This window comes from Rhinopithecus roxellana, chromosome 1 (genome assembly GCF_007565055.1).
Source record: "Rhinopithecus roxellana isolate Shanxi Qingling chromosome 1, ASM756505v1, whole genome shotgun sequence".
Lineage (NCBI taxonomy): Eukaryota > Metazoa > Chordata > Mammalia > Primates > Cercopithecidae > Rhinopithecus > Rhinopithecus roxellana.
The window spans coordinates 122,670,552-122,697,354 of NC_044549.1; the positions used below are offsets into that span (position 1 = coordinate 122,670,552).

Sequence of the window (26,803 nt, forward strand, 5' to 3'; positions counted from 1 at the left end):
CTTAGGCCTGCAATCCCAGCACTTTGGGAGGCTGAGGCCAGAGGATCACTTCAACTCAGGAGTTCAAGGCCAGTCTGGTCAAATAGTGAGACCCCCCCCCAACTCTATTCTATTTAAAAAACCTGTATTGCAATCTGATTTTACCCATAGTTCTTAACAATCTCAGGTGAAATATGTATTGCTGATTCTGATAGTCCTTAAAACTGTGATTCTGTGTTGCAGGTGGACTATTCTATAATAGCATCACAAGCCGGGGCCACCCTCAACAACCTCATGAGTCATGCACAGGAGCTAGTGGCAAAACTTCGTTCTCTCCAGTTTGATCAACGAGAGTTTGTGTGTCTGAAATTCTTGGTGCTCTTTAGTTTAGGTAAGAAATCCTTTTCTCATGCTGTGCTCAACCAGCAATTGCTAAATGATGCTGAAGTTCAAATATCTTGTGGTCCATGTATGTTTTTGTTCTATCAATATAATGCCCTTCCTTTCAAATTATGAAATCTTCAAACATGAATATATTTTCATATATGTTTCTGCATGATGCATAGCCCTTCAGTGGATAGGCTGGGGAATGGAAAAATGAGTTATTCAATTGACTCATTCAAATGAGTCCTGTTTTTCTTACATAATGTACAGAGAAGCAATAACCAAATAAAGCTATGACAAAGGTTTAAAACGGACAGCTTAGGAAAGATGTATGGTATCAAATTTTAGCCATCTTTCTCCCATTGATAATTTCTATGTGCCTGTTGTTTCAACTTGCTACTTACTTCTGTTTTTATTCTTCTAAAATATGAATTGTAATTAAAAACCTGTATTTAAATCTCTATCGGGATTAACTGGAGAATGTTTATAACCAGATGCACCACTATGCAAGTATAAAAGATGACAGTTGTCAAGGGGAAAGGATGCTTCTTTAGGAAAGCTTTGGAAAAGAAAGATAACTAAGCAAGACAGATTAGCTAAATCAAGGTTCTCAGTGAGTCAGTTGAGAAAAATCACCACTGTTTGGAATAAAAAAAGGATTAAGGAGATGGATTTTTATTGACTTCAAAGGAACAGATTTTCCTGCCTGTCCCTTACTTGATTTCTGTATTTTGTTGGCTTAATAAAGCCAACTTAAATAAACTTTTTGCCAAGTCCATTTATTACTTATTGGCAGACAGCTGAGGGAGGCAACTTCCCTTGAATGAAAAAAATGCAGAAATCAGATTCACCAACATATGTTTTTTCTTTAGTCTTCAGTTATAAGATAGTTGTGAATTCATATTCTAAGGAATAAAACAATAAAAAAACTGCAAAGTAAAACAGATGTGTCTACTCTCCAAATTTGGTACTTTCTTTTTAAAATTCTTCTTGACAGGACTGCACAACTGTTGCTAATAAAGGGGTAGTTTGAAGTAATAGAACCAGAGTTAATTTTTCATGTATAGTCAACATTTAAAATAAAAAGAGCATTTTCATATTTTGGAAAATGTGATAAATACAGCAAAGAGAAATGTTACTGAAAATTTAAATGGACAACAGAATTTCATAGATGTAATGTTCAAAGGTTTACAATGCCAAGACTAGATCCTGTGTGGTTTCTATATTAACCACAATAAAAAGGAAAGTTCTGTTCAAGTTAAGTCTGAATCTTTTACCCAAGAACAGTGTTTAGAATGTTAAAAAGGAAGATAGCAAGCATAGGCCTGCTTGCTGTAATCGCACAAATTATTCTGGTTTACGGTAAGATCTTAGCCTTTTAAACTAATACATTTGATCAGTAATTAAATGGAAAATGTGGTAATATGTGTGTAAGAAATCTTATAGCATCTTAGTGTTAAAATATTTAGAGAGGGTCATCTCACTTCAATGGTATTTTAAATTAGTTGAAGAAATGTATTACATTTGAAGATGTACATGTTAACCATGAGCCATCTTTAGTTTTCAGCACGTTTATCTTTCCTTCATCATTTTCCAAAATTATTATATTCTCTGCTAACACTGTGGGTAGGGGGTTGGGATAGATCTGAGATGCTTTCAACCTTTGAACCTCAAAAATATCTTCCTGAACAACTGGGCCATGTATTTACCAGAACTTTAGTCACACACTCTGTTGTTTAATGAGCACTTGGATTGTTTCAGGAGCCCAGTGCACCAGTGGATAGCTGACCTAAATGTCCATTAAATCCATGTCTATTTGTTGCTTAAGGAAGAAAGGAAAGCATGGCTTTCAGATCAGAGGTAAATAGAATTCTGGCCGAGAGTCTATTTTTTTAGAGAAGCAGGAGAAAAATAACCGGCAGTAAAATTCAAGTAGTTTCTCATTTATGAGTGGAAAAACTTTTTACTCTACAGAAACAGTGACTAATCAATTTTTAAAATTTCACCTTTATTGAGGTGTATAGATAATTAACTTTAGGTGCCTCAGCTAGCCCCAAGTGCTGGTTTTACCTGTGATTAAGGGTGAAATCATACCAGAGTCACTCTTGAAAGTTAAGGCCAAGTCCTAAGCCGGTATCTGCTGTCCCAGACCTTCCTCCTGAGCCTTGAGTCCCCTGAGTCTGAAGCCTGCTGTTTTTATCTCAGCCCAGCCTTGAGACTCTTTGGTCCTGGAGATAAATGAAGATTTTGTGGACTGGTCAGAGGCCGGGGGCTGTGTTGAGAGATGACTGCAGCAGTATTCTCTTGTGAGAGATGGAACAGTGTTTTCCAGATAGATTTGGTGAGAGAAGGTGGGGTGTGGTCCCAAGCAGGTGCAGCATTCCAAGCTAAAAGCACGGCCAGTGTGAAAGCTTAAAGGCAAGAGAGAGCAAAATGAGTTTGCTGAACTGTTCGTTGATGGATATGGTTTGAGGGAAGCAGCAGATGTGGCTGGAGACATAGACAGGAGCCTGGATATGGACGTGAAAGCCTCAGATGCATTCAACACATACTCACTGAGTGCTTACTGTGTGTCCGGCACTGAAGTAGGCACTGGGGCTGTAGTGGCAAGAAGAAGGAGGTGCCATGGTTTTCATTCTCTAAACAATTTAGGAAGTATAGCAGTGTTCTTAAGGGGACGGGGATGCAGTGAGTAACTTAAGTTTCTAGTAGCAGCATGGAAAGTGGACTGGATCGAGAATAGTGCTAGAAATCCTGTATTCAGAGGTTTTATTTTTATTTTACTTAATTTTTTTTCTTTTATTCCTGGCATGCTGTGATTTTTTTTTATTTTATTATTTTTAGAGGTGTTTTTTGTTTGTTTGTTTGTTTTTCTTTTTTTGAAACAGAGTTTCACTCTTGGAGCCCAGGCTGGAGTGCAATGGTGTGATCTCAGTTCACCACAACCTCCGCCTCCCGGGTTCAAGCGATTCTCCTGTCTCAGCCTCCTGATTAGCTGGGATTGTAGGTGCCTGCCACCACACTCAGCTAATTTTTTTGTATTTTTAATAGAGACAGGGTTTCTCCATGTTGGCCAGGCTGGTCTCAAACTCCTGACCTCAGGTGATTCACCTGCCTTGGCCTCTCAAAGTGCTGGGATTACAGGCGTGAGCCACCAAGCCTGGCCTAGAGGTGGTTTTAATACTCCATGTGGTTAGACTGAGATGGATATAAACCAGTTATAGGTTTCAAGCCACAGGATGTGGCAGAGTTGAGAGGGAAAAGTCTAGGGTGTGTTTGGGGTTTCTGGATGTCTAGCTGGAATAGAAATATCTGCAGGAACAGTAACTGATCAGTTGATTCAAAGCGGGTCCCGATAGCAGTCATTCACTTTCTAATCTAAAAGTCATCATTCTTCACTAAAGTTTATTACTGATGATACAAAAGGCTTGTGACAGGACTCAAAAGAAAAGTACAGTGGACTCAAGTCCTTCTAGTTTCCTGTCTTATGTTTCCCCCCTCGGATTGTATCCATGAGCACACATCAGTTGGTAAATTGGTCAGGAAAGGAAGTAAGTAAAAAATGCCCTCTCAGCACATTTCTCTGTGTATAACATAATAGATTCTGTATGCCCATTCTGTATGCCCAATCTCTGTTGTTAGTTGTAATGTTTTCGTTACATTTCTAGCACATTGCTTGGTACATAGTAGGGACTTACAAAATGTTTAATAAATGGGCCAGGTATAGTGGCTCACACCTGTAATCTCAGCACTTTGGAGGCCAAGGTGAGAGAAATGATTGAGCCCCAGGGGTTTGAGACCAGCCTGGGAAACATAGTGAGACCCCATCTCTACAAAATAATTAGCCAGGTGTGGTGGCAGACACCTGTGGTTTCAGCCACTTGGGAGGATGATGTGGGAGGATCACTGGAGCCTGGAGGCGTCAAGGCTGCAGGGAGCCAAGATCATACTACTGTACTCCAGCCTGGGTGACAGATTAAGATCCTGTCTTAGAAAATTAAAAAATAAAAATAAACAAATAGTTTGAAACTTAAAGCAAAGCCTTTACCAAAGCAACTCGTGATAGGTAATAGGAGGTAGTTTAACTAAAAGCCATATTCAAATACGGGTTATTTTTCTGAGACCAGTTTTTCCAAAGAACTCTCTAATAAATATCTCCTCAAAATTAAATTGTTTCTGTTACCAGTTTGCATTCTCCCAGTTTATGAGAGGAGATGTTTATCTATAAGCTCTTTGGGAAAGCTAACGTGAAAAAAGATTAGAAAGAATATTACTGGCTAAAACCAGGTGGCAAATGCATTTCTGTTCCAAGCAAATGCAAGATGATAGGCTTTCAGCCCATGTTAAGTAATAGTAGTTAAGACAATATTGTACAATTCTTTCTTGGCATTGATAGAATCCTGTTTCCAGCAAAATGAATGGAGAAAATATTATATTTGTTCATCATGATAGCTCTTTGCTTCATACTAAATTTCCAAATTTTGAATGTGACATTTGATTATACCATAACACATCCCAGGTAAGTTTTGTCCTCATGGAGAGAAACACCCCAAGGAAGATGGGTTGTGGTTGCCTCAGGGAATGACTCAACTGGCCCAGACAGAAAAACCTACCGCCTGCTGAATGGCCTCACCAACCTGTCACCTGATCCTCATCTGCAGAGAAGCAACAGGCATAATTCAAGAACAAAACTCGTTGAAGAGTTGCTTGTTTCACCCACAGGTTCAGTTCAGGCATTCTGTAGTGTCTAATCATGATTTCTTTATCTTAAAAAAATTAAGAACATTATCTTAAATATAAAAGGTCATCTAAGCAATTATTATAATGTCTCAGAATAAACAGTATTGTTTATTAATAAACAATGTGACTTGAACACAAGTTGAAAGGGATTTTCAAAATGGATGGGTAAGACCTTCAGGGCTTGAAATAACTTTATTTTATTATTTATTCTTCTTAATTTTAGAGACAGGTTCCTGCTCTGTTGCCCAGGCTGGAGTGTAGTGGCATGATCATAACTTTCTGCAGCTGCTAACTCCTAGGCTCAAATGATCCTCTCGCCTCAGCCTCCTGAGTAGCTGGGGCTACGGGTCACACCCATTGCCTGGCTAATTTTTAAATTTTTTTATAGACACAGAGTCTCACTATGTTGCCCAAGCTGGTCTCGAACTCCTGACCTCAAGCAATCCTCCCTCCTTGGCCTCTCAAAGTGCTGGGATTGCAGCCATGAGTCACAACATCTGGCCCTCCCTTGAAAAGCCTTTAAAATCATAATTTGGAAGGAAAAAAACGGTATTTCTAAGGCAGAGCAGAACACTTTTCTCTTTGTTGTGGCTCCTTTAAACTATACAAGTCTGACCCTAAACAAAGTGGGGGGCAGGGCTCTATGGTTGTTCTGGTTTTCTTTTCTTTTTTTATTCTTTTATTTTGTATGAGCTAAGTGAAATGTTCTTGTTTTCTTAGTGAAGCAAAGGTCTTTTATCTGTCAACTTAATAAACTGTAAGGTCCATGAACACAGTGTATGTTTTACTCCTCATGTATTCCCTGGCATATAGGCATTTAATAAATATTTATTACATTCATGAATGAAAGAATGCCTTTCCTCCCAACTTCTAGATTAAAAAGAAAAAAAAAATGGGAATTGAAAAGAATTAGTTAAAAAAATGCAAGCACAAAATTTGAAGAAAGAGAGGCTAGAACATAGATTCTATGGATAGCTATTAGAGGATTTGTCACCTTCTTTTCCCCTTTAGAAAGGAGGGAGATAAGTCTTCACATTATGAAGGGGATTTTTGTTTTTTGTTTTTTTAAAAAATTTTTAGTACAGACGGAATCTCGCTATGTTGTCTAGGCTGGTCTCGAACTCCTGACCTCAAGTGATCTGCCTGCCTAAGCCTCCCAAAGTGCTGGGATTACATACATGAGCCACTGTGCCCAGCCTATGAAGGGGATTAGTATAAGTAATATAGAGACTAAACCGAGTCCCTCTTCTTTGCAAATAAAATAATAAATGAAATTAATTACTGATGATCAGCATTTAGGTTCTATTTGAAGTTGTAACACTAAGAGTGTCAAACACCAAAATGAGCCATAGAAGGAAGTGGTGGTAATGCTTTTCTTTGGCAATGTTAATAATAAAATGTTCTCAGGTGAATAAATCACTTAGCTTCTCTCTTACAGAATGAAGAGACCTAAGAGAGCATTGCCCTCCAGTTTTGTCATTAAAAAAACAAAACTAGATGATTTATCCAACATTTTAGGCTCAGATCCAGGTCTAGAACTAATAACACCAAATGCCAATCAGTACTTTCTCTGATTCAGCCTGCTTTCCTCTTTTGAGACATTTGATCTCATCAATCAGCATATTAAAAATACTATGTAAAAAAGACCTTTGAAGACACAGGTTTGAACTGTGTGGATCCACTTCTGCTCGAATTTTTTTTTTTTTTTCAATAAATACAGTCAGCCCTCTGTATCTGCAGGTTCTGTGTACAAATACAAGTCCAAAATACAATATCCAAAAGGCTGGGTGCAGTGGCTCACACCTGTAATCCTAACACTTTGAGAGGCCAAGGCAAGTGGATCACCCGAGGTCAAGAGTTTGAAACCAGCCTGGCCAACATGGTGGAACCTCGTCTCTACTAAAAATACAAAAATTAGCCAGGCATGGTGGCGGGTGCCTGTAATCCCAGCTATTTTGGAGGCTGAGGCAGGAGAATCGTTTGAACCCAGGAGGCGGAGTTTGCAGTGAGCCGAGATTGTGCCATTGCACTCCAGCCTGGGCTTCAGAGACAGACTCTGTCTCAAAAAAACAAGACAAAAAAAAAAACAAAGTACAGTATCCATGGGATGCAAAATCCACATGTACAGAGTGCTGACTTTTCAGATCCGAAGGTTTCACGGGGTAGATGGCAGGACTTGAGTATTTGCAGATTTAAGTATAGGCAGGTGCCCTGGAACTGATCCCTCTTGTATACCAAGGGAGGACTGTACTTACTAAGACACTATTTATTTATTTATTAAGGCAAAATGATAGAAGAAATTGAGACAGTCATCTGAAGAATGTGGACAAAAAGAAAAGCAATGTCTATTGATAAAAGCAGGGAAATACTTTACCTGAATTTCCAGTTTTTATTGAATATGCTAAGTAATTATGTAGCTCTTAACTCACTCAGTTTCTAAATACCATCATCCCTCAGTATACTCAGGGAATCAGTTCCAGGACCCCTGTGTATACTAAAATCTGCACACACTCAAGTCCCGCAATGGGCCCTGCAGAACCCAAGCTTACAAAACATTGGTCCTCCGTATAGGCAGGTTTCGTATCTGTGAATACTGTGTTCTCATCTGTGTTTGGCTGAAAAAAGTCTGCATGCGATGTGGACCCACACGGTTCAAACCTGTGTTGTGCAAGGATCAGCTGGATATTGTATAAGTTTTGTTTTTCGCTACGTGAACTCTGGGTTTCAGAGTTCCAGCGAACTCCCAGAACACATTGGCCTCACAGCTTCGTTACCTCTTTCTTAAAGACTTCCTCCTTGTAGCTGATTATCACCTCTTAGGTGTGACATTTTCTTTGGACCATTCACTAGACATTAGGAAAGCTAAATGATCATAGCTTTCATTACATATATGTCTATTTTAGGATGTATTTTAACTGCTTGTGATGGTAAAAGGAAAAATAGTAACAAAACGAATAGTCGTTCTTTTCCTCTCTGGCAGTCACCGGCATTAACAATCCTAAAGTAGCCAATTGCATCTCTAAGGCTTAGGTGGACAAACTCCTTGGGGCAGGGCAGGGTGGAGTGGGGGTGGTGGGCAGGCAGAGAGGAGTGTAGTAAGTTTGTACATTCTGTTTTCAAGTACAGCCATCTGCTTTCCTGAAGGGTTCAACCATAACTCTGCTCTTGCGATATGACACTGACATTGTTTTTTTTTTTTTTTGAGACGGAGTCTCGCTCTGTCGCCCAGGCTGGAGTGCAGTGGCCGGATCTCAGCTCACTGCAAGCTCCGCCTCCCGGGTTCAAGCCATTCTCCTGCCTCAGCCTCCCGAGTAGCTGGGATTACAGGCGCCCGCCACCTGGCCCGGCTAGTTTTTTGTATTTTTTTAGTAGAGACGGGGTTTCACCGTGTTCGCCAGGATGGTCTCGATTTCCTGACCTCGTGATCCGCCCGTCTCGGCCTCCCAAAGTGCTGGGATTACAGGCTTGAGCCACCGCGCCCGGCCGACACTGACATTGTTAATAGTAAATAAAATGCTTATTAGCTGAAAGATGTGGTAAAAGTTTTTTAGATAGGGAAATTTATTTGCAGTGGTTAGTTTTCCAATTGTCTTTAGTTTCTGGAATAGGAATTTTTTTCTTATTTGAATTTTGTCCGTTATTTCTTCTGCTTTGACATTTAAAGAAAGATCTAATGCTTCTTTTCCCTTAAGTGTATGCCATTTGTCCTCTGGCACTCAATATCAGAACCTGGCAGAGGTTTGCTTTCAAAGCTCCCCATAGAGTGGTTGGTAAGGCAAAATGCAAATAGGGAGACTAGCCCCATATCCCCAAGCCCAGTCAGGACCTCTGCACAGAGCTTACAACTCCAGCACAAGCCATCATATACAGGAACTCTGTCTCATCACTTTTGAGACTCTCTCTCTCTCTGTGTATATATACATACACACACACACACACACACACACACACACCCATACATACACACTTCATTTGAAAATGAAGGCTTTATAAGTAAGCAAAGAATTGCAGAGCAACTATTGATCTCACATCTCACTTAACAGACAACAGAGATTTGTAGGAATAGCAAACATTCAGCCATTAAGTGAGGCATACAAAAGGCTCCTGTGTTAACATAGCCCAAAAAACCATGGCACTTCAATCAGAACCTCTTTCTGCTTGTCTATTTTTCTTTAAAAGAGGACCCTTCCTTTTTGTTCGATAGGAAGTACTATTGTGAATCTACCAGCAAGGTTGGCGTGTGCTGTCCTATAAAAGGAAGAGACTTCACCGTGCATAGCCTCTTCACCCTAACTGCTCAGTTGTTTGCTACCCCTGGCAAGGATGTTCTAATTGTGCAGTGGAGGGTGTAAACGGGTTGCTTTAACTGCAGTTCCATTAGCTAATCGGAGTCCTGATGTCAGTGTGACATTGTGGTGTAAATCATGAAGGGGTTTTTCTGCCACTTCCTGTGGAGAGAAAACAGTTTTGCAGGATCACCTGATGATTGGCCATCGTGGGGTTGTCTTTTTGAAAAAGAAAAGTTGTTCTGACCTGTGCTGTGCTCAGGATGCCTGCATTTCGCCTTTCCTAAGCGATGAACCCCCCAGAAAGGAAGTGTATGGGGGAACCATTGGAGTTTGAGTGCTCGCTTCCCTCAGTACTTCTGGAAAAGCCTGGAAATATTGTAGACACAGTTTTGGAGAAGAGAATTCAAAGGGCTTACAAAAAGGGAGTACTTTTTTGTCCACTTCTAGCTCTAGAAGATGGACAGCAACTTGTTGAGTTTGTGTTGTGTTGTGTTGTTTTTCTGTCACCAAACTAGGTGTTCCTATTGTGTGGGAGATGAAAAAAAGAGCACAAATCTATTAATAAGTAAAGCAACTGAAACAAAGGGAAAAATGAATCCCTATTTTGCTTTTTTGCAACATCACATCCAGTTAATAAAAGAAGCTTACAAATCCAACAGAGGTCTGCTTGCGGGAACTAACTAGGAAGAAAAAGGAGAAGGAGAAAAAAAATCCAACAGAGAAATTTGATTACTGATTTAAATTGTGTTTGCAGCGCCTAAAGCAAGAGGAACGATTCATTCACTATAAGTCAGAAGGTGACAGTACCATATACCATTTGCTATATGGCAAATCTATAGCTACTCTAGAAAGTGAAATAGGAGTGCCTGTTCTTATCCCTTATTTGACTACCTCATCGCTGGAAGTGCCGTAAGAGCTTCAGAAGGGTGGAAAACTAGTAAAAAGTTTCCAATTGTGCATCAAAATTTATGCCTATTCATTCTGAAATAAGCATGATAGTCTAAATGTCGTAAAATTCTTTTTACTTGGTAGCTGCATAAAAGTTGGTTTTGAAATAGCAAAACCTAATCTTCCTGTTATGTGGCAATTCTCCTTCCTGAAGCTGCTCACAATATTTGCTTTATTGCCGGCTTCTTCTAAATATGATTACACACTCACCCACACACACACTGCCACTGGCTGAACTGCAAAGCCTGGTGAAGCAGAACATTTACCTCACATCTTTACCCAAGAGCATTGGTTAAATTGTTCTTTATGAAGTCAGATAAGCAAAAGAAATATCCCAGGTTCTTTTTACAATTAGCATTCACTCTCAGTTTTTACCTTTTCATATGTGATATTGTAATTTAGAAAAACACCCACTAGACACTTGTCAAATAACTGTGCATATCTTCATACTAATGCCTTGCTGATATATATGCAGCTGAGGGTAATGCTGGCAAATAAGCATTTCCTAAAATTTATGTAATCATTTGAAATTCAGAAAGGATTGATTAGCATTCAAAAGATGCCACTGTTCAATATTTACACCATAGAGATTTGGCAGAAGCAAATAATGGCACATAAAGTTGATGCTTGTCTTAATTAAATGCAGTATAATAGGTGTTGTGGATTTTTTTTTTCTTCCAGTGAGCAAAGCAGTTTAGCAATGACCAGATATAATTCATTTTGGAGTTCTAAGTTTGAGCTTAATCAATACGTACTTACAGCCATGGAAGAAGTGATTATCATTTGTTATTTGCTGGCACAAGAATATAATTGCCTAAATAGCATTTACTTAAGCATATTTCTGAATACCTTATGCCTAAAAATATTTGTCATAGTTTAGCTGTTAATGCTAATATTGTCATTTTACTAACTACTGCTATTTAGTAAGATGATTTTTCAGAGACATATTGGCCAGGCAAGCTAGGAATAAAGAGCAAGAAAAATCAAGTAAGAATGCCATGTGCTCTTGGTTGATGTTTCTCGCTGCTTTAACTGTGTCAACCACTCTGTTCAAATCTCAGAATAGAGTGGCTATCTTAGTACTGGCTCAGAAGAGGGTAGTTGGTTAATGTAGTCAGCCCAGATCCTGCACTCTAGTGGACTCTGGACACCCCAGGGCCTCAGGTCTGTTCTACAGTGGACCAAATCAGTGACTCACATCTGAGTCTTGCATTAGATCTTCTTTCTAGTTTACTGATAAAAATCTGACGAGTCTTATCTCGAGTTGTGGCCGTGTTTCGTTAAGAAGGTTAAATTTCAAACAGACCAATCCAAAGCCAGGAGACAAGAACAAATAGAAGTGAAAGGCCTCTCATCGGTATTGAAACATTAAATCACACAAACTATATTGAGTGGCCACTATGCAGAACCATTGTACTAGGCAAGCTGTGAAATGACAACATAGAGTCCTTTTTTTTTTTTTTTTTTTTTTTTTTTGAGGCGGAGTCTCACTCTGTCACCCAGGCTGGAGTACAGTGGTGCGATTTTGGCTCACCGCAACCTTCACCTCCCGGATTTGAGCAATTCTCCTGCCTAAGCCTTCTGAGTAGCTAGGATTACAGGTGCCCGCCACCACCCTTGGCTAATTTTTGTATTTTTAGTAGAGACAGGATTTCACCATGTTGGCCAGGCTGGTCTTGAACTCCTGACCTCAAGTGATCTGCCCGCCTCAGCCTCCCAAAGTGCTGGAATTACAGGCGTGAGCCAATGTGCCCAGCCAAAACTGGCACTATATAGTCTTTCCAAAGAGAAGGAAACTCCTATGATACAGAACTGCACTTTGGATCCCCAGGACACTGTTCTGAATAAGGCGTGGTACACCAAGCAAAGAGTCCAAAACATGCCATGCTGTCAGCAATGCTGCATGCATCTCTTGTCTTTCTTTCTGTTCCTTGTTTTCACTGAACTAACACATGTTACACACACATTATTCTCCTTGATTATATTTTATCAATCAGAAAGCCTTTGTCAACCCTCATGTTACATAAATCTCACAGCAATCAGAGACTTCATGCCTCTTCGGTTTCCCAACTCCTCTGAAAGGAGATGATTTTTCAGAGACATATTGGCCAGGCAAGCTACAAATAACCAGCAAGAAAAATCAAGTAAGAATGCCATGCGCTCTTGGTTGATGCTTCTCGCTGCTTTAACTATGTCAACCACTCTGTTCAACTCCTCTGAAAGGAGTTGGGAAACTGCGTGGGATCACCTCCAGGAGCCTTAGCAAGGGGCACTGTCCCTAACACCCACATCCCAAGTTACCCACATTTTGGACAGCACCAATGTGGCCTCAGCCCTGGAGGAACTGAGTCCCAGAACATCAACATGGAAAAGAACCTATGTTGTTGCTGAGTACAAACATGTCTTATTTCTGAGTAAGAAAATTTAGGCTAATGGAGGTTGAGTGACTTGTACACAGTCATGTAGAGTCAGGATTTCAACTGAAATTTTTGAACTCCACACACAGGAAAAGAGCACAGATATGGATTTCCATATTACAGAAATAGTGCTTTTACATTTGTTTCAAAATTAGACCTTCCTATTTCTTGGCCATCCTTTTCAACTAAATCTAAAATTTTCATTGTGAAGTATAAAAGTGATTTCCCAGAAACGTGGGGAATGTACATTGTCTTTTGCTACCTTAGGACTCAGTTGTGCATGCTGCATGCTGGTTACCCTGAACTTTGGAGGGCAAAATCTCTCCTACAGTCACTCACGCTCTCTCCACTTCACTCTAGGTACATGGGGCTCTGTGCCATCCATAAAGGTCAGTGTGTCCTGAGTGGCTATGCTGCACTCAAATTGGATAATTCTGCCTTATCCCTCAGCAGGAATGATCATATTCATTTTGTCCTATCTTGGTTATATAGTCATGCTTTACGTAATGATGTTTTGGTCACTGATGGACTGTATATATATATATATATATATATATATATATATATATATATATGGTCATATATATGATAGAAGACTATAATGGAGGTGAAAAATTCCTGTTGCCTAGTATTTACTCTACTATACACTTTGAAGTTATTTTAGAGCATATTCTTTGTACCTATGTATATAAAAGAAAACTTACTATAAAGTAGTCTCAGGCAGGTCCCTCTGGAGGTATCCAGAAGAAGGCATTGTTATAGGAGGTGACAGCTCTATGTGTGTTATTGCCCCTGAAGACCTTCCAATGGGACAAGATATGGAGGTAGAAGACAGTGATATTGATGATCCTGACCTTGTATAGGCTTAGAGGCTAATGTGTGTGTTTGTGTCTTCATCTTTAACAAAAAAAGTTCAAAAAGTAAATAAATAAACTTAAAAATAGAAAAAAGCTTATTGAATAAGCACACAAAGAAAATTTTCGTACAGCTGTACAAGGTATTTGTGTTTTAAGCTGTGTTATTACAAAAGAGTCAAAAAACTTAAAGAAATTGAAAAGTTTATAAAGTAACAAAGGTATGGTAAGCTATAGTTAATTTATTACTGAAGAAAGAAATTTAATGTAGCCTGTGTGTACACTGTGTATGAAGTCTGTAGTCGTCTACAGGAATGTCCTGTACCTTCCCACTCACCTACCACTCACTCACTCACTGACTCACCCAGACCAACTTCCAGTCCTGCAGGCTCCACACATGATAAGTGTTCCATACAGGTGTGCTATTTTTAATCTTGTAGACTGTATTTTTACTGTATCTTTTTTCTATGTTTAGATGCACAAATACTCACTGTGTTACAACTGCCTTCGATATTCAGTACAGTGACATGCCATATAGGTTTGTAACCTGGGAGCAATAGGCTTTACCACATATCCTGGGTACACAGTAAATTTGTGTAAGTACACTCTATGATGGTCGTGCAACGAAATCACCTATCGGTGCACTTCGCAGAATGTGTCCTTGTTATTAAGCAACACATGACTGTATATATAAGAACTGATAGCACACCTGAAATAATCCTTTCTCTGTACTATTTATCCTAAGAGAAAATAATTATTGTAGTAGTATCAATATCACTAACATCTATGTAGGAATTTTTTTAAGTGCAGATTTTTCAAATTTTTAATTTTTAAAATTGTGATAAAATCTACATAACACAAAATTTACCATTTTAACAATTTTTAAGTATGCAGTTTAGTGGCATTAAGTCCACACACATTGCAACTGTTACCACCATTTGTCTCTAGAACTTCCCGTCTTCCAAGATTAAAACTGTGCTTATGAAACAGTAAATCCCCAATTCACCCACTGCTCAGCCTCTGCAGCCGCCATTCTGTTTTCTGTAGAGAACATTTTATTTACAAAGTACCCTCTCTTTATAACATTATCCTTTACATATAACACAACACTGAAAGTTTAGTGATTTTTTTTTTTTAGTAGAGACGGGGTTTCACCGTGTTAGCCAGGATGGTCTCGATCTCCTGACCTCGTGATCCGCCCACCTCGGCCTTCCAAAGTGCTGGGATTACAGGCGTGAGCCACTGCGCCCGGCCAGTTTAGTGATTTTATAATACAAAATGTGACTGGACTCAGAGAGCATGGCTAACGTGCTCATGACCACTCAGCTAGGCATCTGAGAGAGCACATGCTCCAAGCCAGGGCCACTGATTCCAGATCTGTTGTCATCACTCACAGGCAAGGAAGTCTTTTGACTTGGGCCTGAAATAATAAAGCATGAGGCTTAGTGGCTCATGCCCGTAATCCCAGCACTTTGGGAGGCCAAGACAGGTGGATCACCTGAGGTCGGGAGTTTGAGACCAGCCTGGCCAACGTGGTGAAACCCTATCTGTACTAAAAATATAAAAATTAGCTGGGTGTGGTGGCGTGTGCCTGTAATCCCAGCTACTCAGGAGGCTGAGACAGGAGAATCACTTGAACCTGGGAGGTGGAGGTTGTGGTGAGCCAAGATTGCACCCCTGCACTCCAGCCTGAGCAACAGAGCAAAACTTCGTCTCAAAAAAAAAGGAAGAAGGAGGAGGAGGAGGAGGAGGAGAAGGAGAAGGAGAATGCATGAATGAGGAAAAAGGGAGGCATTCATGACAAGTTTCTTACTATTGAGGTGATATGGCCTAGTGGTAAAGACTGCAAACTTGAATTCAGATTCTTGTTCTATTCTATCCTTAGGAACGTGTATCACCTCACTTTCTTCCATCTGTAAACTTGAAATAATAATGATCTACCTGAAGCATCATTGTGACGGTTACATGCAATAATTATTAGGAAGAACTTACCATAATGCCTGGCACATAGTGCTAATAAGTGATTATTACTCAAAACATCTGTGAAAGTCATAGACATGAAGGCTGCTTATTGGGAAATGCCTCTTCTCAGATACAATCTTTGGTATACAGATTCTATGAAAAAGATCTTTCTCATGTCAGCAATAACTGATACATTAATTCAGTACCAAGCCATAGTTTAAAATCTTTGATCCACTAACCAAAGGCATCATTATTATTCTTGATGTTTTGAAATATGTCAGAGTTAGAAAACTCAAGCCACTTCACTTTAATTGATCTATCATAAATCCCAAAATCAAGCCAAAGTCTAATAATAAACAATGAGTCCTCTTTCTAGGTTGGTGCAGGCCCTAGACGATGACAAAGTGGAATGGCTGGGCTCACACCTGCCCTCTGGGGAATGCCTATGCTAGCAAACTTTTTTTTTTTCTTTTGAGACGGAATCTCACTCTGTCACCCAGGCTGGAGTGCAGTGGTGCAATCTCTGCTCACTGCAACCTCCACTTCCTGGGTTCAGGCAGTTTGAACACACATAACAAAGAGCACAGATATGGATTTCACTTCACATCATGCCTGGAATACAGTTCATATTAAAAAACAATACTCAGTTAGTATGTTCAATTATAATAGCTACATCTTATTGTCCTCTATGAACAGAGTACATCATACCTGTTGTTTCTAATCTTCATAAGCAAGCCTTTGATGAAAGTATCATTTGCCATTCCTGTTTTACTGTCTTTCCCTGAGATCAGAGTCAAACAACTATACAAAATTACTCAGATAGTAAGTAGTAGAACTGAGATTTGCATACTTCAGACATCAAAGTCTAGGTTTTCTCCACTATTCACGGCTACTTTTTTGGTTCATTGATTATGTAGACCAGAAGGCACTATACAAGTGCTTGTCATTTATGATGAAGATAACCCATTCTAAATCTGATTCTTCTAGATCTTAATCTTACTTGAAAGTACAAGGGCTGAGTAACAATCCTACCTTCTTAAATGCTTAATAATCCCTCCCTCATCAACATGCCATGGTTTCAGTCAGAGCTGCTTTCTATTGATCGGTTTCAAGAATTATCACAGCTTTTATCACCACGGTCAGAAGCAATGCTGAGATTATAGGGTATTTAATCCTTTATGCTGGCCTACTGACTCTAAGCAGATTTTCTTTTCTCTTTTTTTGAGACAGAGCCTCACTCTGTTACCCAGGCTGGAATGCAGTGGCACGATCATGGCTCACTGCAGTCTCAACCTCCCTGGCTCAAGCAGTCCTCCAGCCTCAGCCACCCAAAGTGCTGGGATTACAGGCATGAGCCACTGTGCCTGGCCAGATTTTATTTATTTATTTATTTATTTTTAGTTTTATTTATTTGTTTATTTTTGAGACACAGTCTTGCTCTGTTACCCAGGCTGGAGTACAGTGGCATGATCTCAGCTCACTGCAACCTCCGTCTCCCAGGTTCAGGCAATTCTCCTGCCTCAGCCTCCCAAATAGCTGATATTACAGATGTGCACCACCACACCTGGCTAATTTTTTTTTAAATGTTTTTGGTAGAGATGAGGTTTCACCATGTTGGCCAAGCTGGTCTCGAACTCCTGACCTGAAATGATCTGCCCACCTTGGCCTCCCAAAGTGCTGGGATTACAGGCGTGAGCCACCACACGTGGCCCAGATTTCATTTTTAATGTAAAGAAACATCTGCTGTCTAATTCCTATCTTCTTACAAATATTTACTGGGAACATAATTTGATAATTGATTGAAAATTATTACCAGATTATTAGCCTAGATTATTAGCAGATTCTCCCTTTCCTAATATTGCCAGCGTCAAATTCAATAGAGTAAAAGAAGGAATGAAGACTAAAACATCAATTTGTGTATGTTTTTAAGTATTTTAAGAATAAAAAGTGTCATCGTGAATTTCTTAGTATGTTTCTGATACAGTCAGGATAGAGTTTAGTAATTAGCAATTTCTTCTAAATTTTTTTAAAAGGTTATTGTTGTTACTTGCTACAAGAAATTATGGGACAAATTGGATAACCACATGTGCTGGCATTTGTCCAGGACAGCCCATATCAAAAGGGATTGGGGTCCATGATACTGTAACAGTATCATTTCTAATTATAACTTCAGGGAAATTCCTTTCTCAAAGAGGTAGCTAAGAAACTTATTCTTATCTTACAAAAGAATAAGGTTTTTAGGATTTAAATATAGCTTAATGTGCCATTTTGCCTCCAACTTATGTATTTTAGATTCTATTTTGATTTTCACTGATCCATAGTATTTCATTATATAATGTACCCCATGGTTTATTGATTCATTCTCCAATTGGTGGATATTTATTACAAACAATGTTAAAAGAACATTTTTCTCCATGTCTTCCTGTAATATATTGTTGGACAATCACTATACTGTTGGACAGTCACTTGCAACTCTAGAAATTGTCAGTGTTCTCCAAAGTAACTGTGCCAAATTACATTTCTAGGCGTAGTAAATGAGAGCTCCTATTTTTCCGTATCATCACCAGCACCGTAATACAGTTGCTGTCATTATTGTTTTAATTTGTATTTCTAATTACCAGTGATATTGAACATCTATCTGTTTCTTTGAAGTACCTGTTTATGAATATTTTTCCATATAACTTTTGCTTTTTAAATTTTTTTAAGAAATCCTTCCCAACTTTGGAGGTGTTAAAGTGCATTTTCCTTTAGTTTTTTTCCAAGTATATTAAAGCATTGCTTTTCTTATACGAATCTTTAATGTCCAGAATTTAATTTTGTGTCTGGTGTGAGGGGGAGATCTAGTTTTTATTTTATTTTATTTTTCTTAAGAGTAGTCAGTTGTCCAAACACTGCTTATTGAATCGCTTGTCTTTCCCACCGTTTTTAATGCCACCTCTCTTAGGTATTCAAGATCTGTATATGTGTGGGTCTCTTTCTGGACTTTCTACTTTGTTCCTTTGGCCTATTTGATTATCTCAGTGCTGACCTCACGTATTTTAAGCGTTTTTATAATAAATCTTGATATCTGCTTGAGTAGTCCCTCCACTTTTTATTTCGAAATAGTCTTAATTAGTCTTAGGCTTTTGCTTTTCCGCATGAATTTTAGGTTTGGCTTGCTGTTGCTCCACAAAGAACCCAGTGGGGTCTTGAGTAAAATTGCATTGTATTTAGAGGTTAATTTGGAGAAAAATAATTTTCTTGGGAGAATTGAGACTCTCCCATTCATGAACATAGTTTATCTTTCCTTTAGTCAGGTGTACTCTGATGCCCTTCAATAAAGTCATACAATTTTCTCCACAGAGGTATTGCACATCATTTGTTACTAATTTATTCTAGCTGTTTTATAGAGTTGGTTTTTACAATGCAAACCTTTTCTGTAGTTAATATCCATGTGACTGGATATTTTTAAATCACATTTTTATTTAACAAACCTACTAAATGCCCTTATTATTTGAAATGCCTTTTCTGTAGTTTATCTTCAACCTTCTGTGTAGACATTCATAGTCTGAAAATAAATACAGATTTATCTTTTGCTTTTCTGGATTCCATTTCTGATCTTATTTTGTTGGTTAGACAATATTGACTTGAAGGTGTGATAACAGGTACTCTTGCCTTATTTCAGACTTTTACGTGAATCATTCTAAAGTCTAATGACTTGATATGAAAAGTGTTGTCTATTTTAGTAACCTTCTTATAGAAAAAGAGAAGAAGCTGTTGGTCTTGGAGAGAGATCCAACAGCTTTTTTTTCTTTGCCTTTTATTTCAACAAATTCTCCTCTTTATCTTTTGTTATTTTATTGTTCTGGTTCTAGCTTCTTCAGTTGAAGATTTTGTTCACCTAATTTTCAGTCATACATTTTCGTTGTTCTTTCGTTTTTTGTTTTGTTTTGTTTCTCGTTTGATGAAAGAATTTAGTGTTAGAAAGTTGCCTCTTGGCACAGCCATAGTTGTATCTGAGGAAGTTTTGATGTGGGAGACTGACATTCGAAGCTGCTTTGGGGTTATGCAAGTCACTCTACAGAACTCTAGGGGGCACCACTCACACTATAGTATATACAAATGCACCCTAAGAGTTGTGAGGTACACAACACCAGTAGCCCTATCTGGTAGCCCTATGTCCAGTGCTAAATATTTTGTGATCTCGATTGTAATCGAGATTTATTTCACAATGGGTTTTAAAATTTCCAAACAAATGGGGGTTTTGATTATCTTTTCATTTTTGGATTATAAGATAATTTCACTATGAGGTTATGCATATTACTGAAACTTTCTTTTGATGTGATATTTAGTTAATTTTTATAAATATGGCATATATGACACAGTCTCTATTTTAGGTATCAATATTTATTTCTTTACATCATTATTGATAAATTTGTTATATCGTCTATGTAGATTATTTCTTTTATTATTATCGTGTGCTTATTTTCTTTCTTTCTTCTCTTTTTATAGAGACAAGGTCTCACTCTGTTGCCCAGGCTGGTCTCGAACTCCTGAGCTCAAGTGATCCTCCCACCTCGGCCTCCCAAAGCGCTGGGATCACAGGCGAGCACCACCACACCTCGCCACTTATTTTTCTTTAATGGTTTGATCTTTTAAATCTGCTTTGTCTGATATTAAGAATGTTTTCTCAGCTTTTTAAAATTAAGATTGACATCTTTTTCCCCATTCTCCTTGTTTTCTCCTGTTCAGTTGATTTAGTGGGGTTTCTTGTGTTTCTTTTGTTTCAGGTGGTTTTCCTGTAAGCAGCAGATGACTATATTTTATTTTGCTTTTCTTTAATCTAGCCTACAATCCCTTTTAACTTCTAAATTTGAGGTCATTTTAGATCTACAGGAAGTTGGATGTTAAAATACATATAGGGGAGTCCCAAGTACCCTTCATCCAATTTCTCCAGTGGCAACATCTCATATAACTATCCTCAATATAAAAACCAGGAAAGGCGGGGCACAGTGGCTCACACCTATAATCCCAGCCCTTTGGGAGGCCGAGGTGCGTGGATCACCTGAGGTCAGGAGTTCGAGACCAGCCTGACCAACATGGAGACACCCTGTCTTTACTAAAAATACAAAAATTAGCTGGGCATGGTGGCACATGCTTGTAATCCCAGCTACTTGGCTGAGGCAGGAGAATTGCTTGAACTGGGGAGGCGGAGGTTGCAGTGAGCTGAGATGGTGCCATTGCACTCCAGCCTGGGCAACAAGAGATAACTCCATCTCTAAACAAACAAACAAAACCAGGAAATGGCATTGGTATAGTCTGTAGAGTTTACCTAGTTATTCAGTTTGCATATTTCACCAGTTTTACGTGCACTCATTTGTGTGTTTGTGTGGGTTAGGGGGTGGGTTCTGGCAGTTTTATCACATGTAGGTTTGTGTTACTACCAGCATAATCAAGATACAGAATTTTTCATCACCACAAGGTTCCTTCGTGCTGGCCCTTTTATAGCACCCACCCCTCCCTCCATTCTTAACACCTGACAATCACTAATCTCTTCTCCATCTCTGTAATGTTGATATTTCAAGAATGTTATATAAGTATATAGTGTGTAACCTTTTGGAATTGGCATCTTTCACTCAGCAATATTCCCCTAAGAGTCATCCATAAGTGTATCAGTAGTTTGTTCATTTTTATGATTGTGTAGTGTTCTTTGGTATGGATGTACCACAGTTTGCTTAACCCTTTACTTATTGAAAGACATTTGAGTTGTGTCCATTCAGTTTGGGGGTACTACAAATAAAGCTGCTATGAATATCATGTATGGGTTTTTTATGTAAATATACGTTTTCATTTCTCTTGGATAAATGCCCAAGAATGCATTTGTTGGGTCATATGGCAAACATATGTCTATAATCTACTTTTTAAGAGGTGAGTTTGATCCATTTACTAATAAGCCATCATAGTTTTTGTATGTATGAAATGTTTTAAATTTGGCCACTTCTTGGATGATAGTTTAGGTGAATATAAAACTTGAAATTGACAATATATTCTCTTAACACTTGGGAAGTCTTTTGGAAGTCTACTGTCTTTTCTTTTTGATAGTTTTAAAGGTTTTTCTTTATTGCCAATGTCTTATATAATTTTACTCCAAGGGGTCTGAGTATACTGGAAGTGCACATCCAATTAGAGGGAACTGAAGAATTCTGCTATTCTCTTTTCATATGTTGCATCTATGCAAATCTCTCTGCTGACTCCTGTCAGGCATATGTTGGAGCCTCATGGTCTACTATGTCTTCTAGTTTTTAAGGCTTTTTCCCCCTTTTATCTCACTGTGCTGTGTTTTGCATAATTCCCTCTTCAACTATATCCAGTTTAGCGCATATCCCATTAACTTAGTTTGTATTTGAATACTTGTTTTTTGTTTTAAAGGCCTCTTCTTTTTTTTTTTTTTCTTTTTTTTTTTTTTTAAGTCGGAGCCTTGCTTTGTCACCCAGGCTAGAGTGCAGTGACATGATCTCGGCTCACTGCAACCTCTGCCTCCCGGGTTCAAGTGATTCTCCTGCCTCAGCCTCCTGAGTAGCTGATATTACAGGTGCCTGCCACCACACCCAGCTAATTTTTGTATTTTTATAGAGATGGGGTTTCACCATCTTGACCAGGTTGGTCTCGAACCCCTGACATCATGATCCACCCACCTCGGCCTCCCAAAGTGCTGGGATTATAGGTGTGAGCCACCGCGCCCAGCCCAAAGACTTCTTTTTTTAAAAATAATTATTATTATCATTATTATTTTTAGAGACAGCGTCTCACTCTGTCACCCAGCCTAGAATGCTATGGCACGATCATGGCTCACTACAGCCTCAAACTTCTGGGCTCAAGCAATCCTCCCACCTCAGCCTCCCACATAGCTGGGACTGCAAGTGCCTACCACCATGTCTGGCTTGCTTTAAAGATTTCTAATAGACCCATTTTCCCATTAATGTTTAAATTTGGTCTCTGTTGTTTCATTACGTATGTTTTAAAATTTTTCTTCATTTTTTTCCTTTTTAATTAATTTACTTGTTTATTAAAATTTTTTTCTTCTTGCCTTGTCTTATGGTGCTGATATCTTTCTTTTTAATGAATAATACCTCTATTCTCTCTTAAACACCTCAAGCAAACTGATTTTGAGGTTTTTGTCAGATTCTTCCATAGAAATAATTTCTTCTGGAATGAGTTGATGTTTTATTTTTGATGACTTTTTCCTTAGCAATATATATCTTGCTGTATATGCTATATGTAAAAAGTATGTGTGTGCGTGTGTGGTTTTTCACATTATTAGTTGCAGACTCACTTTGAGTAAGACTTTTGGTGGCTGCTCTTGTTTCTGTCTCTTTCTCTTGTCTTATGTTTGCTGTGCTACCCACATTGTGCTCACTCCTCCGTATTTAGCATTTCTGTCTTAGCTTCTGTCTGACTCTATGAGATCCTGAGTCCAGAGGCAGGTCCTATACGATATTTAGGCTTCTGCACTGTGGTCATATTGAAGATACTTTAGATCCAGTCACAGAGGCAGTAGGGACCCTGCTTTAGCTCCCAGTCTAGGGATATATTTTTGCCCTGCTACCTTGCCTAGTTCCACAGCTTACCAAATCTATAGCTTGGGCAGTAAATTAGGAGTACTATTTTTTTTTTCCTTCTTTTTTTCCTCCTATTAGCCTCCTTTTACAAAAGCAGTGGAAGTGTGGAACTCCTGACCCAGTCCTGTGCCATGCTTTTCTTTAAGCAAGACCCAGCTCTGGTTGCCACATGCATGGTTGCCACACTTTAAGCCCCAACACCCTTCAGAATCTGGACTGCAGCTACTATTAACTGGACTCCAGCTGTTGTTCACCATTTTGTTTGTTTGTTTTTGAGACGGAGTCTCACTCTGTTGCCCAGGCTGGAGTGCAATGGCGTGATCTCGGCTCCTGCGACCTCCACCTCCTGGGTTCAAGCAATTCTCCTGTCTTAGCCTCCCGAGTAGCTGGGATTACAGGCGCACACCATGAGGCCTGGCTAATTTTTGTATTTTTAGTAGAGACGGGGTTTCACCATGTTGGTCAGGCTAGTCTTGAACTCTTGACCTCATGATCCACCCACCTCGGCCTCCCAAGGTGGGATTACAGGTGCGGGCCCGGCTACTGTTCACCATGTAAGTCCTGGCCACTGCTCTGTATTTCTGCTGTGTTTCTGACAGAGATATTGACATTGTTTGAGCCTAGCTATGTCATTTTCTCTCCCTTTGTATTTTTCTATGATCGATATGTTTGTAACAGAAAAGGTGCACCAAAATGAGAATTCACTGCAATATTTTGACTAGAAGCACAGCAAAACTCTTCTGTTTCCAAAGAGCCTGAAATGTTTCAATCCTCCCACCACCAACAACCACCACCGCCATCACCATCCCACCACTGTTCTCTCTCTCTCTCTCTCTCTCTCTCACACACACACACACACACACTCACACATGTATACAGAACAACACTCAAGGCCAGGATTTCCTAAAGCCCTGTGCCGTGGGTCTCCAGTCTGCCTTTCCAAGTTTATGTCTCACTGTTCTCCTTGCCCATGTCAGCACACTGTTGCCCAGGAAACTGAACAATTTTATCTTCCTGGAGCCTATGCTATGTCTTACTACCTTGGGGCTACTTCGTGTTCTGTCTGTCTTCTTGAAATACCATTTGAAACAACCCCCAGTCTTTCAAGCTCAGACTAACTCTTCCTCCATGGAAAGACCCTACCAAATCTGCCATTTGGGAAAGAATTTCCCTCTACTATTAACCCATGACATTGCTTCCGATTTTTATTACATTTGCCATGATTAAAATACCATTTTAAAACATCTTACCCAGTCTCAAACACTAAACATAGTCTTATATTGAAGATACTGTTTATTAAGAAACTCTTATGTACTAGATGCTGTCCAAGGCCTTTTTAGATACATTGTTATCTCATTTAATTCCTTCACCAATTATGATATGAGGTGAAATTTGCTTGTTTTAACAGATGAGGAAATTGAGCAGGAGTGAGTGAGTCTTACCCAGGTCCTTATGAAACTAGCAGATTCCTAAGACCTCTCTGAGACCTACTAAATAGGAATTGCTAAAGACAGGGCCCAGCAATCTGCATTTTAACCACCTCTTTATATGATTCTTTAGCACTCCTAGTCTTTAAACCTCTTTGCTCATCAGAATCACCTAGGGGTGGAAGGAAGTGGCTTAAAAACATTCAGAACTGGCCGGGTGTGGTGGCTGACACCTGTAATCCCAGCACTTTGGGAGGCTGAGGCAGGCGGATCACAAGGTCAGGAGTTCAAGACCAACCTGATCAACATGGTGAAACCTGGTCTCTGCTAAAAACACAAAAATTAGCCAGGCATGGTGGCGCGTGTCTGTAGTCCCAGCCATTCGGGAGGCTGAGGCAGGAGAATCGCCTGAACCCGGGAGGCAGAGGTTGCAGTGAGCTGAGATCGACCCACTGCACTCCAGCCTAGGTGACGGAGCAAGAATTTGTCTCAAAAAAAAAAAAAAAAAAAAAAAAAAAAAAATTTAGAACTACCAAACTGGGATTTCCAGAGTAATGGCAATCTTTTTTTTTAACAGTTTCTCAGATGAGTATGAAGCAGGTGGTTCACCAATTCCTGTGTGAAAAATACCTAGGTAAATGTCATAAATTGGTAGTCCGTTGATAAAATTTGTGTGTGTGTGTGTGTGTGTGTGTGTGTGTGTGTTTTAAAGGTGACCCAACATTTAAAATCAAGAGAATCCACATAAAATATGAATTCTAGGTTCTTTCTGAAAAATTAGAAGGTCTGGTTACACTAGGTTCTTATGTTGCAGGTTTGTTTGATGATTTTTTAAAGGCAGGGTCTTGCTCTGTTGTCCAGGCTGGAGTACAGTGGCAATGGCCATAGCTCACTGCAGCTCTGAACCCCTGAGCTCAAGCAATCAGCCTCAGCCTCCTGAGTAGCTGGGACTACAGGTGCATGCCACCACACCTGTAGGCTATCATGTTGCAGGTTTCTAGGTGCCTTGATACTTTTATGTCCCTAATAATGAAAGTAACTGCAAGAAGGGCAGTCAGTTTATGCCTGAACATAAGGAAAAATTCATATATTAGAAGAATGCTGTACACAGTTAGGAGATAAGGGTACCAGACAAATGGATATAAGCTTTACTAAAGATTCATTACCAAATATAATTTTACTCTTCAAAAATTTTACTTATCAAAAATGTATTGAAGATACCTCATATATAATCTCTTCCCTTTAATAAAGCATAAAATAAAATATGAATGAAATAAAATTATAGGATTCCTAAATATTAAAGACTACTAAGTACAAGATACAAGATTAGTAAGTATTAACAAGGTTACTAAATATCAACCATGAGATTCTTGAGTTCCTAATTTGCCATTCACTTGCAGAAATTCACCTGTGAGTTTTGCATTGGTAGATAAAGAAATTCATCTACCTGCTACAATTGGCCTCAGATTCTAGGTGAATCTGATCTGTCTACAGCACTCCAAATATAAAGAAGAAATAATGGGCCTTTCCTTGATCTTACCCCAGTTTGCTGTGTGTTGAGGGGAACACGTGGATGTGACAACATAGCTGTGGGTTGCTTCCAAGTACTAGTGAGTCAGTGGCCAACAGACTAATGTAATGGGTCACAATCAGAATGAAAAAAAGGCTGTTAGCCTTGACAGCAGTCAAGTAATCCCAGGACCTGGGAAGTGCAAGGCATAACTATACTGTAGCCAGTGCTGACGATACACAGTCAATCAAAGCCAATGGTTGAAGTTTCACTTCCTATATCCCTACTCAGTGGATTCTGTTGCTCTACTTATTTAGCTGTGACCACTGTCAGAAATTTTCTGTGGAGGCCAACACAGGATGGTTGGTTTTTTTAAGGTGATACAGCTGTGATTTTAACAGGCTGGATAAATAGCCATCAGTAGGTACCATGGAAACCACCTGGAATTCTTTATCTCTGCCCTAGAAAGTACTGGAGCTTTTGTACAGCAACTTAAGACATATTTAAAATCTTTTCAAGTGATAAAAAGGGTCTTTGTGCATTTTAAACGTTAAATAAAATTATTTATTTATTAATTAATAATTATTAAATAGCAAATTACTAGATTAGGCCCTTTCTCTAGCTCTCTGGGAATCATGGTTTCCAGACCTATGGTTCTCAAACTGGGACTGGAAGTCAAAATTAATAAATTACCC

At 39.1% G+C, this 26,803-nt stretch overlaps 1 protein-coding gene across 6 annotated transcripts in view; it reads left to right on the forward strand.

The window, feature by feature from the left end:
- Positions 1 to 26,803, forward strand: part of NR5A2 (nuclear receptor subfamily 5 group A member 2) — a 151,395-nt gene that overhangs the window by 93,605 nt on the left and 30,987 nt on the right. For all 6 annotated transcript variants that reach the window (XM_030929705.1, XM_030929707.1, XM_030929719.1 and 3 more), the window contains one exon: positions 223 to 370. In XM_030929705.1, the coding sequence (XP_030785565.1) occupies positions 223 to 370 (148 nt within the window). The remainder of the gene's footprint in view (positions 1 to 222; positions 371 to 26,803) is intronic.